The sequence below is a fragment of the Oncorhynchus kisutch genome, linkage group LG18 (genome assembly GCF_002021735.2).
Source record: "Oncorhynchus kisutch isolate 150728-3 linkage group LG18, Okis_V2, whole genome shotgun sequence".
Lineage (NCBI taxonomy): Eukaryota > Metazoa > Chordata > Actinopteri > Salmoniformes > Salmonidae > Oncorhynchus > Oncorhynchus kisutch.
This window is the reverse complement of record NC_034191.2, coordinates 42,069,763-42,088,012: the sequence shown is the minus strand read 5'-3', so window position 1 is coordinate 42,088,012 and position 18,250 is coordinate 42,069,763. Positions and strand designations below refer to the sequence as shown.

General features: G+C 46.8%; 1 protein-coding gene across 1 annotated transcript in view; it reads right to left on the bottom strand.

The window, feature by feature from the left end:
- Nucleotides 1-17,881, bottom strand: part of LOC116354707 (Down syndrome cell adhesion molecule-like protein 1 homolog) — a 178,526-nt gene extending 160,645 nt beyond the window's left edge. The window contains exons 1-3 of the mRNA XM_031795285.1: nucleotides 17,596-17,881; nucleotides 6,249-6,569; nucleotides 168-314 (exon numbers count right to left, since the gene is read on the bottom strand). Of these exons, the coding sequence (XP_031651145.1) occupies nucleotides 168-314; nucleotides 6,249-6,569; nucleotides 17,596-17,845 (718 nt within the window). The 5' untranslated portion in view covers nucleotides 17,846-17,881. The remainder of the gene's footprint in view (nucleotides 1-167; nucleotides 315-6,248; nucleotides 6,570-17,595) is intronic.
- Between the last annotated feature and the right edge of the window lie 369 nt (nucleotides 17,882-18,250).

Here is an 18,250-nt window from a genome sequence, read left to right as displayed (position 1 = left end):
ACGTCCATCCCGCAATGGGGAAATAACAGTTGTACTTTCAAGATCTGGGCCCAAACATATTAAAAGGTTTGCCATCTTTGTACTCATATATAACCAATCAACCAACCAGCCAACCAGTCAACCCTTTTAGCCCATTTCCATATATTCAGATCTAAACATGCTCCTACCTGGCACCATGGAGACGGTGTCTTTCTCCCAGGACACCACGCTGACGTACTCCTGCACTGCGGTGGGAATGAGGCACTTGAACACGGCCACGTTGCCCCGCATGGACCGCTGGTCTGCCACCCGCACCGTATAGGGCTCCCTGAACACTGGAGAGGAGAGACAGAGGAGAGGGGTGGTTAGAGGGGAACAAACCTGGCTATTCTGCATCAAACGGTATTGGTCAGTTGAGCTAAAGCCAAGGGCATTAGTTCGGGAAGCTAACACGAGCCTTCAGGTTCAAGTTAACGGTGCTTACCACACAAGCAAAGAGCAAGATATGACTAACCTGCACCCTAGATTTATTATTCAATGAAAGCAATGACCTCTTTTTCCTGATATACAAGAACTGACATTGTTCCTGAAACTATAATTCACTGAGAGACACCGAGAGTAAATTTGGTTGGTGGACTGTGAAACAACATCAAGCCAATGTTGTTTCCGCTTTAATCCTGCAATGCAAAGGAGAAACTGATTGTAGAAAGAAGTGACACCCAGTTGCATTGAGAAGGATCTGGTGCGAATGGCGATGGCATTTTTAAAGAAAAAACCCATGCAACTCTAAAAGGCAGCGCCGAATGGCTGGGTGCGGGCAGTCGCAAGCAGGGTGGCCTCTGCACTTGACGCACAGTACCCCTGGACATCGCACCGATATGTGTAGACAAATGACAAAATGGCAACACCAAGGGTATCAGTGTGGATTGGATTGAAATGGGCCTATACAGCAACATGACAAGACGATAGCTGGTGTGAGTGAATTGAAATTGTATTTCAAGCATAATAACAGTGTAATATCAAAATGCTAGACTAACAGAAGACGAAAGCATGGGCGTTTGTCACCTCAAACATGTCGATGCAAACGCGATTAAATGTAGACCAAAATCAGCTGGAAAACAACGTGGGGAGGGGAATATGTGGCCCTGCAATCTAACCACAGCTAATTCTATGAGGCTTCTCTCATACCAATCATGGGAGTAATGGTTTAACCACGTTAAATCGACAACACACACACACACACACGCGCGCGTACACACGCACACCCTGCCTGCCTGTACTCTTTCTCTCTCCAAGTTCACTAGCGATATAATTAACGCCTAGCCTGGAGCTGAATTTCCTCGGTCATTAATAATGCTTAATGCCAGCCGCCAGTGTCACCCATTGAAACCAGAGCCAATGTCCTTGTCGGAATAGTGAAGTCGTTAACCTTAACGTTGTGGTGTGGGCCTACCCCAAACGTAATGTGACCACGAGACGCGCGTTGAGCTACCGTAGCCAAGCCCTACGCCTATTTGGCCTCTGCACTGTGGCCTAATGTATTGCGAAGCCTCATTTGTAACAAATCGAAGAAAGGCCAAATCATTCCAATCAGGTCTTCATTCCAATTCCTCATTTAAATGTCCCCGTTTCTTATCACAGCAGACCATCTCCGGGTCAATGGGCATAATCGATTAAGCAGCCCCTTTTCGCAGCCAAGCCAATACGTTCAATCATTTATTTACTCCTTGATAGAACCTGCATCTCATCACGCAGAGCTACATTGCCCTATGAGCACCGAGCCTCTACGAGACTGTTTAAAGCCAAAACAACGGGACAGCAAACATCGCTGATTCGTCGCACTTACATACCCGACAAAAGGGCTTAAACCAGAAGTAGGCTAACAACTGTGGTAGCACAGTGATATTGCACATGTTTCGAGGCGAGAGGCGCAGAATATGCCACATTTGTTTCATCAAGCCCTGGCAAATGCATGCAAATGGTAGCCCAGTGTTGATCCCCTCTCACATGCGCGCCGTCGTTAGGACGTTACTGATGCCTGACTTTATGCACCCCGGTTGCCTAGGAACGGGCAAAAACACGGGCATGGCGCTCTCCGCGCACCGGGAGGAGAGGCCTGTATCACCGCAGCCTAAATAATTAACTACAGGGAAACCAAATACACTATTTACTTATTCATGAAGCGAGCAGCACAGAGAGAGAAGGAACAGAATCAAGTAAACGGGGAAACTGAAGGGATGTACTGTATTGTACTCGTTAACGCATGGGAATAAACAACACCTTGCTAGCAGGTTCCTTCTGTGGCAAAAGAGCTACCAAAAACCAGAGATACAAAGGAGGGCCCCGGGATCGTACAGGGCGGCCAGTGAACCTGCTCTCCCAGGTCCACTGTGCTCAGCCCTCAGTCTAAACACGGTGTGTTTGTGTTGTTGGAAAAAGGGGAGCTGAGGTGAGCTCACTGAACAGCTGACCCCAGTTCACTCTAGGCCTCAATAGTGTGTGTAACTTTAGCTCTGTGTGACAAAAAAGCGTAGGACATAGGATACAGCCACAGGCCTAGCGTCGATTACACTACTACTACACTACCAGACATTGACGGTTACTCGGACTGTCAGGCAAAAAATGAATAAAAATTCCTACAGTAAAGTCACCAAGTCATCTCTGGCGTGTGTGTGTGCGCACGTGTGTGTGTGTGTGTGTGGGGGAGGACAGCAGGCGTTTGACAGGGGTGAGCAGGCAGCCCGAGACCAAATGAGAGGCGCTCCATCATCACGTGATCTCAATGGGCACACAGACCAGGACTTGAATAGGCTCCAAACTGCAGGCAGGCATGCACTGGGACCAGACAGAGTCTACCTGTAATGCACTCCAAAATGATTGACCTGCTCTACAGCAGTGGCTACCATGTCCCAATTCTGTTGACTGACTTTATTTTCGGTCACAGTGGAATGGCTTGATTTATCTGGTCTCTCCCCTGGTGGCCACTGATAGGTGGAAGCAGAAGCTTGGTCTCAAGAGTGGAGCGCTCAGCTGTAGTTCATTCGGACTGAGCTTTGAGACCAGGTCAGAAACTCAGTCTAGGTCCAATATCTATTCAGTGTAGCATCACAGCCAATAGCTAGATTCCCGTCCAACTGGTGACAGATTTGAATGCGAATACTCTAAAAATATGCATGAAATATGCAAATTTTTCCACCAGAGATGTGTTTCAGTCCATTAGACCAATTGCAGATAAAAGTCTGCGTGATGACATACTGCCCATAAAAATAACTTTTGGTGGAAAAATTCCCATGTACTGAAAAAAGAAAAGAAAAGTGAAATAGTCAATCTAATTAACGCAATATTACAATCTCCGTCAAGTTCCGTCAGTTTACGCTTGGGCTGCGTCTCAATCCACCACATCCACCTATGTCGGCCATTTGCATCTGCATCTGCGGTGGGAAGTGGCGGAGCTGTTTGTCAGACCAGGAGAAAACATCTGTACCGTCCGAACCATTTGGGCTACTAATATGACCCCACTAGGGAAAAGGGGAGACTCTCAAGGACAGGACAGGTGTGCTCCGTTTTGCTCTATGACCCCCACAAGTGTCATGGGACTCGTCTGAAGGTAACCCATACAAATGAATGGGAGTATGGAGGTAGTTTTGTGCCAACAAAAAAGGGTTCAATACAATTGTGTCCAAAAAACAACAATATTTCCTGATCTTTCTTATCTCCTAGATATAGAAAACTTTTTCCTTAAGATTTCTTTTTCTACTGTCTTTTGTGCAATTCTTTGTGTGTTATTCAATGCATTTCTATGGGCTATAGCAGTAAAAGCCAAATTCAATATTTCAATACAGTGGGGGAAAAAAGTATTTAGTCAGCCACCAATTGTGCAGGTTCTCCTACTTAAAAAGATGAGAGAGGCCTGTAATTTTCATCATAGGTACACTTCAACTATGACAGATAAAATTAGGGGGAAAAATCCAGAAAATCACATTGTAGGATATTTTATGAATTTATTTGCAAATTATGGTGGAAAATAAGTATTTGGTCACCTACAAACAAGCAAGATTTCTGGCTTTCGACATTCGCCGTTTCCATCAGACCTGTCATGACATTTTTTTATAATTTTTATCCCGACGTGGACTTGATTTCGCGTAAAAAGGTTGGACGGGAAAACCCTGGTTAATGACGCTTATCAATGTCAACCGTCACGCACATATGATGGCTAAACCTGCTTTTCGATGTTATTCAGTCTATTCACTGTTCATGGGGTGAGGAGAGGACAACGGCGGGGGACGGGCGTAGGATGGAAAGCAGAAGGGCGACAAATGTTGATGGGTGGGATGGGAAGGCTTCCTATGAGAGCCAATGGAAACATCTTCAACGTCATTAGAACACCGGCAGGTGATTTACAAAATGTCCGTCAAATGCCGAGGATGAAAACGTGTGAGAATGGGTTTAACAAGGAATAGAGGCTCAGGACTTTGACGATAACAGAGGGAGAGAAAGAAAACAAGCAGTGATTTTCGTAAATGTACAGCGATCCACCCAGGTACCAGTGCTATTGTTGGCACGGAATCAGCATGCATGGGAGGGAGGGAGAATCAGAGGGGGGGGGGGGGGGGGGGTTGAAGAGATGAAAGGAGGGAGGGTGTCACACCGCGAGATGTCAGCTGTCATCAGTCTCCGACGGACACCTGAGGCGGGACGCGCCACACCCTGCCTCTCACGCCCTGCCTGTCGCCCATGGTAACCGCAGAATGTGTATGTGAATTTGTGTGTGTGTGCGTTCTGTGAAAGTGTGGGGCAATACGCAGGGGGGCAATACACAGGCCAGTCCTGAGAGCTGGAGTTGAGGGGCTGCAGAGTTGGGTGTGGGTGTGGGGGATGGTGGTTTTTTACAGACTCAGCATTTAATTGATTAATTGGGGTAATTATTTTTTAGGGAAGGTCTCCCCACACAGATGCTGGTTGGATAGACACTGTACAGCTGACGGGACAAGGGTCCTCTGGACAGAAATGCTATAATGGGTATGGTGGAGTAGGTGTCGTCTGTAGCCATCGTCCATTGGCCAACTGACTGTTAACAACGGGAATCGCTACTGGATTAGTTTTTTATCGTCCACATCTTTTAAGGGGGCCGTTCCGATTATGAAGATGCAGATTTTCATTGAACGTGTTGCTGAACGTGACCTAAAACACCAACAATATTTCTTCTCTCTGTTCAACTCTGTTCAATCCCTCTCGTGTTTAAACTCATTCCCTTTCCAGCTACAGTAAACACCCCGACAAAGACCTGGCACAGCTACCCAGAACAGCCAGCTTTACAAAAATGCTGTGTGTGTGTGTGTGTTTGTGTGTGTGTGTGTGTAGTTGGGGGACTTTCCAGTCCATGGACAGATGGTGAGACTGGGAGACAGGAGGCCTGCTGGCATAAGCAGGGAACAGGCTGGTGTGTGTGTGTGTGTGTGTGTGAGTCTGCATCCCAAAGCCTGCTTGTGTGTGTACGTGTGTGAACTCCCCCATTGCAGTTTGGCCAGCCCCACACTCCAGCAGTGACCTTGGTACAGGGCACAGAGGTCACTCTGCCAACTGTCTGTGCCAGTGTGTGTGTGGCTGCCAGGGGATTTTTAAAGGCGCAGGGTCAAGGCTTTGGGACGCTCGCCCCCCCACCGAGTCTTATTGTTAGTGAGAGGACCAATATGGATGTCGTGTGGTTTACCGTTTGTTACAGATGTTTTTTGTTGTTTGGGTGTCTTCACTGTGTTTGAGAGGGGGGGAGGGGGTTATCTTAGAATGGACCTGAGTGTACAGCATCAAATCGCATGAGAAAGTATTTGAGGCACTACATTTTCTTTGTGTTTCTAAACCTCTTCCTTGCAGCCTGTCTTCATGCTTAGCCTCCTCTCATTCTTTGTGAAGACACTGTGTTTCCGTTTGGCCCCGGAACACTGTTTAGTTAGAGACACAGCTTCAACTGTAGAACCTATGCGTTTCACCTGTAGAACCTATGCATGTCCTGTCTAAGGCTGCCCCAGAAGAGTGTATGTCTGTACGTCTGTCTGTCTAAGGCTGCTCCAGAAGAGTGTATGTCTGTACGTCTGTCTGTCTAAGGCTGCCCCAGAAGAGTGTATGTCTGTACGTCTGTCTGTCTAAGGCTGCCCCAGAAGAGTGTATGTCTGTACGTCTGTCTGTCTAAGGCTGCCCCAGAAGAGTGTATGTCTGTACGTCTGACTAAGGCTCCACCAGAAAAGGCTGCCTGTGTTCAATCTGAGTCTGACCTGCTTTGACGTGGATGCTGGGGCTGCGGATCTTGCCGGCCTGGTTCTCTGCGGTGCAGAAGTATTCGTTGTCATGGATGTAGCTGTTGAAGGCTGATGGCGAGAAAGGGTAGAGCTGGAGGGTGCCGTTGGCGTGCACGTGGCGGATGTGGGGCACGTCGTAGATGTCGTCGCCGGTGGCCAGATACCAGCGCAGGACGGCATGGGGTGCGCCGCCCGCGGGGCAGGGCAGGGACACCCCGACCGAGCTGGAGAAGGTCACTCGCTGCAGGGAGGCGTTTACAAAGTACAGCCGCGTCGAGACCACATCTTCACTGTTCACTGTGATGGGGGGAGAGAGACATGGTCAGGATAATACGCACACACACACACACACACACACACAAACAAACACAAACACACACACAAAGAAAAGCCGCATCCAGACCACATCCTCACTCTGATGGGGAGAAGAGATGGGGTGGGGTTGGGACACACACACACACAGACACACACACCCATATCCTCCCACACACATATCCTCCCACACACATATACACACAGCCAATGTGTGGGCAGCTACCTGCCAATCTGCAAACTGGGTTATCTTCTAGAGATTTCCATCAGGTCAGCACAGCAGATCCCAAAAATAGCATCAATTACTATTCCCCCATTAGGCAAATGACCTGACGTAATATATTCATTATTTATTTCCAGCTACATGTAAGTCTGTTATGATAAGAGATAAGCCAGGACACAGTGGGAAGCTCTGCTATGAGCAGATGAACACGGTCTACTTGTTTGGTAAGTTGGTCTGTACAATAGCTTAAATCAACCTGGGCATCGACTTTGATCATGTAACATGTTAGTCGCACGCACGTGTTTGAGTCTCAAGTGCGCCTCTCTGATCCGCCTTAATCGAAACTAGCGACCTGGCAGCCAAAAAAACAGCAGAGATCCATCCTCAATAATGCGTTATCATCATGTCTGTAGTCTAAGATATGCCTAACAAGAACCCTCATTGGACTTGCATCTGACCCCCCCACCTCCCCCCATGTCGGTATACCGTGCCCACAAAACCAAGACCCCATGAGGTCGTTAGAACAAACCTAGTCTGCCAGTTAAACCCAACTCAAGACTATATCGTCACTGAGAAAGAAGCCTTCAGTATATCTCCAACCACAACCCTGGAGGGAGGGCTTCTTTGCAACCACTATGGCTTTCACACGCTGCTTCAATGATGTGCCGTTGTCCCATAAGTCGTCTTAGGGGAGATGCCCCCCCAATCAATGTCTCCTGGGAGGCAACTAGACGTCTTTTTAGCGTTGGGATGGATGTGCTGAGCTCAGCTTGGCCCCGGGCCAACAGGAGACAGGAGGAATGAGAGCCAGATCATTTCTTCTGAATCAATGATCTATAATTAATCCTCTTCCCTGGTTTGTGTCAACAATGGCCGGATTAGCCCTGTCTGTTTCACTCTGAATGACGCGGGACGAATGGCCGTGAATGGAGGTGGCGGCTTGACGCCTCATCAAGGTAGATTTAGGAGGGATCGACAGCACAGCAGATAACCTACAGCCAGCCCTGTGCATTGATGTCGAACCAAATTAGCATGAGGAAAATCATTAAAACAGCTATGAGGGGAGAAAAAAATTCAAATGTTTCAGATCAGATTCATTTCAGTGCTTCATTCATTTTCAGTTAAGCCGAGTCTCTTTACTGGCCTTCCTATATACACTACATGACCCACACTCCAGTGGTGACCTTGGCACAGGAAACAGGGGTCTGCCAACTGTCTGTGCCGGTGTGTGTCTGCCAGGGGCTTTTTAAAGGAGTAGGGTCAAGGCTTTGGGACGCTCGCAACCCCACTGAGTCTTATTGCTAGTCAGCGGACCAATATAGACGCTGTTGGGTTTTTATTTTATTTGTGGAGAGGTTCTCTTAGAATGGAGTGTACAGCATCACATCATACACGACATGATCAAAAGTATGTGGACACCTGCTCGTTGAACATCTCATTCCAAAATCATGGGCATTAATATGGAGTTGGTCCCCCCCACCTTTGCCGCCGTAATGGCATTGTCTCTTCTGGGAAGGCTTTCCACTAGATGTTGGAACATTGCTACGAGGACTTGTTTCCATTCAGCTGCAAGAGCATTAGTGAAGTCAAGGGCACTGATGTTGGGCGATTAGGCCTGGCTCGCAGTCGGCGTTTCAATCCATCCCAAAGATGGGGATCAGGTCAGGGTTCTGTTCAGGCCAGTCAAGTTCTTCCTCACCGATCTCAACAAACCATTTCTGTATGGACCTCGCTTTGTGCACGGGGGCATTGTCATGCTGAAACAGGAAAGGGCCTTCGACCAAACTGTTGCCACAAAGTTGGAAGCACAGAATCGTCTAGAATGTAATTGTATGCTGTAGCGTTAAGATTTCCCTTCACATGAACTAATGGTCCTAGCCCGAACCATGAAATACAGCCCCAGACCATTATTCCTGCTCCACCAAGCTTTACAGTTGGCACTATGCATTGGGGCAGGTAGCGTTCTCCTGCCAAACCCACCAAACCCAGATTCGTCCGTCAGACTGCCAGATGGTGAAGCATGATTCATAACTGCAGAGATCGCGTTTCCACTGCTCCAGAGTCCAATGGCTGCGAGCTTTACACCACTCCAGCCGACGCTTGGCATTGCGCATGGTGATCTTAGGCTGGTGTGCGGCTGCTTGGCCATGAAAACCCATTTCCTGACGCTCCCAAAGAACAGTTTTTGTGCTGACATTGCTTTCAGGGGTAGTTTGGAACTCGGTAGTGAGTATTGCAACTGAGGACAGACAATTTTTACGCGCTACACGCTTCTGCACATGGCGTTCCCGTTCTGTGAGCTTGGGTGGCCTACTACTTTGCGGCTGAGCCATTGTTGCTCCTAGATGTTTCCACTTCACAATAACAGCACTTACAGTTGACCGGGGCAGCTCTAGCAGGGCAGACATTTTACAAACTGACTTGTTGGAAAGGAGGCATCCGGAGGTGCACGTTAAAAGTCACTGAGCTCTTCAGTAAGGCCATTCTACTGCCAATGTTTGTCTATGGAGATTGCATGGCTGTGTGCTTGATTGTTATACAACTGTCAGCAACGGGTGTGGCTAAAATAACTGAATCCACAAATTTGAAGAGGTGTCCACATACCTTTGAATATATAGTGTAAATATTAACAGACATACGCCAATTAATCTCTGGTACAGCAAATACAGAATGAAGAACATGATACAAGTGATGGCAGAGTATTGAATGGTTGAGATAGGTCTAAAGCCCTCACTAGGTAAGGGTGGCTCTGTCTCTCCTCTCTCTCTCTCCATTCATTCATCCCTCTCCCACTTCTCTTCTTCCTCTCCTCTGCGTCAACATATGTATTCTCTCTCTTCCTCACTCTCCATACATTTTATCTCTCCCTCTTTTTCTCTCCCCACCATTCTCTCTCTCTCTCTCTCTCTCTCTCTCTCTCTCTCCTGTTATAGTCGTCCAGTACATGGCAGGATATGTTATGTGATTTGAATTTGTATTCCAGACGCAGAGAGTTAAATCCATATAATCTCCTTTCACATTTAACACACACACAGTCTCTCCGCCCTGGTAATCGCACCACCGTGGAGGGCCTCTTTCCCACTCCCCTGGCGTGTGTATGTGTGTGGTTAGGTTAGATCAGGGCCAGGGAAGGGTTAAGGGGGGGGGGGGGGGGGGGGTCACTGTGTGCGTGCTGGGGGGGGGGGGGGGTGTCAGTGATGAGGGGAGTGAGGAGAGGTGACCGTGTGAGAGTGTACACGTGCCTGTGTGCACATAAGTGCATATGTGTGTGAATGTGTATGTGAGGTCCCTCTCCTATCCAAAATGGAGCAGTTCCTCTGTGTCTAAAAGGTGTAATTTAGGTTGAGTGCAATATATCCTGTATCATGTGCCATATAAAAACACAACTCTCTGCTCATGTTCTGAGAGACAGATCATTTCAGCACCATGGACAGGGCCACACTGGCTTTTCAGTCAAAACAAAATCGGAGGCATGCCCACATTGAACTAAAGGGGAAAGAAAGCAAACAGGCGACATTGGCTGAGGCGGCTCTTGTGCAGCTGTCCTATTGGTGAATCCAGGTCAGTCACTTGAGCACGGTACAACACAGAGAGGGCAGTACAGTGGTGGACTGAACTCCCATCATGCAGCACAGATTGTGGCCTGCAGCAGAAAGGCCCATAATAAAGATGGCCATGTATATAATCCGCCAGTCGGGGTCTGGGGGGGGAGCCAGGACAACGTCCCGCCACAGACTAACAGGGGCTGTCAACACAACCATTAGAAAGAAGAGAGAGACCAAAGAAAGAGAAGAAAAAAAACAACCCAAAAGTGGATATAGAAGCCCAGTGCCCAATCCCAAATCAAGCCCCTGAGAGATGGATGAATGTAAACAAGATGGCAGAAAATCCACTAAAACCTTCCAGAGGGCTACATGAGACGATACAATGTTGCCTTCACCAGGAGGAAGTCAAGACATGCCTGGGGGCAGCGGTAGAGCTCTCTAAACAACCAGCCAGAGGCAGGGCTTTCTCCTATAGAGCTCCATGTTTATGGAATGGTCTGCCGACCCGTGTGAGAGACGCAGACTCGTTCTCAACCTTTAAGTCTTTACTGAAGACTCATCTCTTCAGTGGGTCATATGATTGAGTGTATTCTAGGAGCCCAGGAGGGTGAAGGTGAACGGAAAGGCACTGGAGCGACGGATCTCCCTTGCTGTCTTTGCCTGGCCGGTTCCCCTCTCTCCACTGGGGTTCTCTGCCTCTAACCCTATTACAGGGGCTGAGTCACTGGCTTACTGGTGCTCTTCCATGCTGTCCCTAGGATGGGTGCGTCACTTGAGAGGGTTGAGTCACTGACGTGGTCTTCCTGTCTGGGATGGCGCCCCCCCCCCCCCTTGGGTTGTGCCATAGCGGAGATCTTTGTGGGCTATACTCGGCCTTGTCTCAAGATGGTAAGTTGGTGATTGAAGATATCCCTTTAGTGGTGTGAAGGCTGTGCTTTGGCAAAGTGGGTGGGGTTATATCCTGCCTGTTTGGCCCTGTCTGGGGGTATCATCGGATGTGACCACAGTGTTTCCTGACCCCTCCTGTCTCAGCCTCCAGTATTTATGCTGTAGTAGTTTATGTGTCGGGGAGCTAGGGTCAGTTTGTTATATCTGGAGTATTTATCCTGTCTTATCCGGTGTCCTGTGTGAATTTAAGTATGCTCTCTCTAATTCTCTCTTTCTTTCTCTCTTTCTTTCTTTCTCTCTCTCGGAGGACCTGAGCCCTAGGACCATGCCTCAGGACTACCTGGCATGATGACACCTTGTTGTCCCCAGTCCACCTGGCCGTGCTGCTGCTCCAGTTTCAACTGTTCTGCCTGCGGCTATGGAACCCTGACCCGTTCACTATGTTCAAATTTCAACATCTTGGCCATGTTTTGTTACAATCTCCACCCGGCACAGCCAGAAGAGGACTGGCCACCCTTCATAGCCTGGTTCCTCTCTAGGTTTCTTCCTAGGTTCTGGCCTTTCTAGGGAGTTTTTCCTAGCCACCGTGCTTCTACACCTGCATTGCTTGCTGTTTGGGGTTTTAGGCTGGGTTTCTGTACAGCACTTTGATATATCAGCTGATGTAAGAAGGGCTATATAAATAAATTTGATTAGATTAGAGGGCTAGATTTGGGATTTGGATTAAAAGGGGACATAAGGATCCCACGGGGGCTTTGGGGTCTGAGGATTTGAGCAAGGGGCCAGTCTTTACCCAATTCAACAGGGAGTAATGGTGGAAATAAGGAGAGGAGAGAGGACTGAAATAACCCAAATTCTCCCTTTCTTTGTTCTTAGACGTCTACCCCAACGTGTAAGTCTCAGTTCTTCCATGCCCTCAGGCTGCCCGCCCTTTTCCCTGGCATGGGCAGGAAGGGAGCAGAGGAGGAGAGGAGCGAGGGAGGGAGCTAGGCGCACTCATCCATTTTGGAAGCATATTTTCCCTTTCCTTCTTCAAGCCTGAATGCGTTGATTACAACGGGAGAAGGTCATTGTGATTTGGGTGAGTTACCTAAAACACCGCTCCTTTTGGGTGAAGCCTCTTCACTCTGTCTCCTGCTCTTGTTCTGTTGCTGTGAATCATTTGACTCAAGCCTCTCCTCCCTCCAAACACACATCTGCATATTTCCTTTCCCCCCCCCTTTTGCAGGCAGTATGAAAATGGCGTATGAATATGTATGCCACTGAGACAGGGATATTGCCTATGGTGAACGGCTATGCATAATGCAGCTCTTTCTGTCTCATCCACACACACACACACACACACAAAATCGTCTCTGAGATTCATACCATCCCATGCACACAGGTCAATAAATCTCTCACACACACACACACACACACACACACACAATAACATGCGCTCAAGTATACACGTACACATTCTCAGAGGCCAGAAATGCGTTCCTGTTATGGGTCTGATGAATCATACAGAATACAATACATAACATGTTCAGGCAACATAAACACTAATGTCATTGCTTTCAGTTACAACACTGCGACAACGTAGTAGTGAGGTCTTACAGCCCATTACGGGAAAGCAAGAAGTAATTATAGTTATATTATTATGAATGCTATTTGATACCCATTGGCATAACGCTGAAATGACCTCGCCGTACGCACGCACGCACACGCACACACACACCACAAACAACCCCCTTCTCCATATTATGCCGTGTCAGTGGAATATTAGGATCCATTTCAGCATTTGAGGAGCCACACTCTCCCTCTTTAAAGGAAAGATTTTCACAGTCGTGAAGTGAGTGTCAGATGTTTGGGGTGTGATTTAATCCTCTAACCTTCCTTCTCACTGAGTCTGAGATAAAGGGAGCAGCAGTAAGGCAGATAGCTAGAGAGAAGAGGGAAGCAAAGGAGGGAAAAGAAGAGCTGGCCATGTCACGTTAAAGCAGATTAGTCCTACACGTGACCCCCCACCCCCCCCCCCCACCCTCTCCTCTCATCTCCTCTCATCTCTCCTGGTACAACAGATCTTGTGAAAGTGGAGATGGCCGTCAAGTCAGAAGCCACAGAAAAGATGCCCCACTCAACAACAGGTGAGAAAATATTATCAAATTATCAAATATTATCAAACTCAATTGGACAATCTGTGTGAATTAGGTCAAATCATTTTTTACTTAATAAACTGGGTGTTCATTTGTGTTCATATGTTTGTATTGTTTTTTAAAGGCATTGGTAAGATACCCATTGGAAGGGTAGAGGAGTGAAGCGACATTTCTCAGTTTTCCCCCATATTGGCAAGTTACCTTAGGCCTAAATGATGCATGCAGGTGAGGAACAGCCTCCGTGGCTTTTCTGTTCACCAGGCCAAGTCACCAGCACAAACACTACACGGTAAAAAATAAATAATAATGAAACAGTCGTTGCTTGCCAGAGCGAGACGAGGGGATGCGAGTTAACACGAGAGTGTGGTATTATTGTGCCCGTGCCTCTCAGAGACACATGACAAGTTCATAGGTAAGGTGCTATTTAGGAGAAGAGACCGTATGTATACACTTAGAGATCGAATAGTATGGCTGTCGCTCGCGCAATTACATTCAGCGAGAGAGAGAGAGAGAGAGAGAGAGAGAGAGAGAGAGGGAGGGGGGTGGGGGGTTACAGGCAACTTGTTGCGGGATAACTCTTGTCCAAGGAGAGGACAGGTCGAGTCGATATCATTGGAATCAACGTGAGAGACTTCATTTTAAAGTTTAGGATCAATTGAATATGGCGTCAAGACAAAATGAAAGCAAAAATACCGTACTGGCACACGTGGCGAGGTAGTGGCCTTTCACCAGGACGCAGACGCAACGCATCTAGACGCAGTGCAGTGGTGTACATGAATTCGAGGCAGTCTATTTCTGAATCTGACTCATAAAACAATTACCACAAGCCCATGCTGCCCTCTCACCTCTCAGTTTGTGTGCCTTTCATTTGATTCCAAAATTACACTGCCGTGCCCGCCCGACCAGGCCTTGGTTGTAAGTCAGGCGAGTGCCATAACGGTTGACAAAATACGTTATGAGGAGAGCAGAGAGCAGCACGCCGTTGTCAGAACTATCTGGCCCAGATTATGGAAACAAAGGGCTATCCCATCAAACATATCACAAAAGAGGAGGGAGAAGTGCAGTCCTCTAGTCAATGAACGGATTTACTTTTGTAAATAAGTTGCAAATCAGGCTTTAGTTTCAGTTCAAACTGACGCCTACTAATTACACAGCTGGGAAGGGATGCTGATTTGGGTAAACAGGAAGAGAAACCAATTTTGCACATTTCATCCGGTAAAGGGACTAAGTAGAGAGAAAGACGTGTGTAAGGGGGACATTACAGAGATGATAAATTGCCTCAAAATGCAGCCTAAAGAATGCAATTATATATTTTGCATAACAAAATGCTTACACATCACAAATGAATAAACAGTGATAGGCCGAATTATAATAATTATTATTATTATTTTTACAATAATAATATTCATAATAATATAGGTGTATTGGTTTCACATTTTAATTTAGGCAAATGTTCAGAAAATCTGGTTCCGTCAAGATAATATCGCTGCCACCACGTACACCACATTGCATATTTTGACGAATGCTCACCCCCCCACCAGTCATTGAGTCGTAGTTATGTTCCCATCAGGTGAGGGAAACGAAATATACATGCATAAAAACCAACTGCTTAGATGTGTCAACTAATCTATTTATATCCTACATTAATTCTATCGTAACTATCAATTAAAAATGTACAGTCATTCAGTATTCGTTTTATAGATTGGAGGCCTGTCAGGCTGAACTGGATAAAACCGGAATCAGCAGTGAATTGATCAAATAACTATAGTATCTCTCCCTCATTATTTTACACACCGTAGTCTTGATCAGAATATTTGGGTGATTTGAATTTGTGTTAGCCATAATAATGAGAAAACATTAGGCTTTAAATATCGCAAATTGATATGAACATGATTAAATTGATGCATTGCAACAAATATGTACAATCATTGCCATCACCAATAGGCCTGACTGTTTCCGGTGAATAGATGGCACGGATAGCATCTTTCCCCGCTGATTTGTTTTGTGTCTCATCACATTTACATAAAATGACAAGCGGGACCAGATCATGACAAAGAAGAATGACCCCCCCCCCCCCCCCCCCCCCCCCCCCCCCACACACACACACACACACACACACGCGCACCCCGTTTCAAACCAGGGGTTGGTGAGTACTGGTATGGACGAGATGCATCAATTATGGGACATCTGGTTATTCATATTGCACTCAAATGACTAATTAGCCTACTGAAAACCAACGACAAGGAAAATGTATAATTCTGAGAATATCAAATTATACAAGGATGTATGGAAGAGATATTCATCAAATTAAGCACAGGATGTTGTGTGCCGTTCCACAAAAGTGACAACCTTTATGGAGGCGCGGCCCGACTCAGGAAAATACGCAGTCCTAATGCATATGCATGTGAGATAATTGGCTAACATTTTTCTCTGATCAAATATTTTGTTTTAAATTAAAACACACATTAAATCAGATTGTATGTAAATATAAAATTGATTGTTGCCAAAAATGATCGAATAAGGGAAAAAACTATGCTGAATGGAAGTTCGTTTTCGACTGCGTTATCTCCATCTCTTCCCTCTCCACTCTTTCCGCTACACTGCCTAGCTGCAACCCCCACCCCTCCCTCCCTCCCTCCTTTCACCATACACACACACACACACACACACACACACACACACACACACACACACACACACACACACACACACACACACACACACACACACACACACACACACACACACACACACACACACACACACACACACCACACACACACACACACACACACACACGTCTTATTCAGCCACGAGATGAGGCGATGTGCAGTACATAATCTAAAAAGACCCTGTAATCCAATTAAATACAACAAAAACACCACAAAAAGCCCTCGTCACAAGAGCAGCAGCACCACGCACACGCACCACACCATCCCGGACTGTTGTCCTGCAAGGATAGGCCATGTATTTCAAATGTCTGAAAGGGCATCCACTCATGAAAACACGGAATGAACAGAATAGAGTTAGGGATGCATGTGATCCTAAGACTGATTACGTTTTAGACAATTATTTACGCATTTACTAATGTATTATTTCTGTATATGTATTTATTTGATATTGGGGTTATGACTGAATTTGATCGACTGGATTATGTTCAAATTGGTGAAATGGTTGACAAGCGTTCAATCTGAAGCGATTGTTCAATCAAAAACCATATTCAAGCTTCCCCTCGATCTGCGGTATTTTTCCATGCAAACCCAATCAGTATGTAGAATCTGGGGCCATAGAAAATGGAGGAGGCATAATTAGACTACCGATAATAACAATTGAGTGTGTCTGCTTGCGCTGACCCGTGTCATTGTAGAAAGTGAAGCAAATTGCCAACTGCGTAAAATCCCAGCGTTCAATATCCTCAGCCTCGGTTTACACATCTCTTATAAAATGTTTTGTGGCCCTCATTGTCTTTGAACACTCACGCACGCACACACACACACGCGCACACTAAAAAGGCACGCTCTTCAACAGACATGCACTAATTTGGTGCGCCAAAGAATCCATATTAGCAAATGACACATACGCCCGACACTTTCTGTTATCTGTTATGGGACAGAGGAAAGAGAGCAAACAAATGTACACTTGAATGCCCCGCTACTTTTCTGATAAACCTCCTATAGCTCAGAGACCCAGTTGGAGTTCGTAGCAGCTTGTAGCTCGCAGTCTTTGCGTCCGCATCTCTTCCTCTCTTATTGTCGTGTCTCCATATTCATCACAACTCGACATGTTCACGAATGCAAATGTTATCTCTCCCATCTTTAACTGCCACGGACAGCGGTTAGGGGAATATGGACCACACTGCCAATATGTATGTTCCTTCTCAAATAGTGTAAACACGTGTAATTATGCAGCTGCATAATGCGTCCTTGGATTGATCAAGACACCTGACAGAAGGGATGGTGGCTGAAAAGTCATTCTTATTGTCATCCTCCATTCTAAGTGTGGGTAAACCGATTATTCCCATCCAACTCAAGATTTTTTTATTCAAGTAAAGATAGGCCATTGACCTTAACTGACAAGAAGGAATTTAAAGTGACGACTTTTGTAAATAAGCGCATTTCAACCCCACCTCATTTATTGTAGCCCAAATAAACACAAATAGCCTGTATGCGCCCCAACTTCAACGCTGGATAGCAATAGTGTGAATGTCTTTCACGTACCTTCTTGTAAAGAGTACAGCAGGAATAAAGTTACCAGCCACATGCCATAAATAGCAGGTATATTTCTCAGGAATGTTGTGCAATCCCGACGAGTGCGCGGCGCAGCGTTCGGCCAAGCGAGGCTCCGTGCTGGAGTGGTGACGATGCTCACCGGCGATCTCTCCAGCCCTAGTCCCAGACTCGCAAGCTCCGAGGAACGGACACTGATCTGGTCCCGCCTCCCGTACCCTCCCATAACCGGGACCGTCATCCGAGGAGAGGGGCCCTCCCCGGCTATTGTAATGATGCGCCGTGATGGAGAAGTGAGGCAGTGCGTCTATTGTACGAGGACCACACGCACGGAACATGGAGCTGTTCTCTTTGCGCGGATGGGAGGGGTGGTTTGTGTACGTGTCTGGAGCGGTGGGGCTAGGTTTGTTTATGGGGGGTCAGGTGTATGGTGTCTTGAGGTGTGATATAACAGGTGACTGGAGAGAATCAGCTTCGGTCCGTTAAGCTCTTTCTTTGTTAAGGTCCATGGACGCGCGCACCTGTGGACTTTTGCCGCGCTACCATCTTCACCTCGCGCACAAAGGAGCTCCCTTATTCAGTGACTGTATTAGCTTGGCACAATGGTATAGATACATTTACGTTCGGTCTACTTTATAGGTGTTCT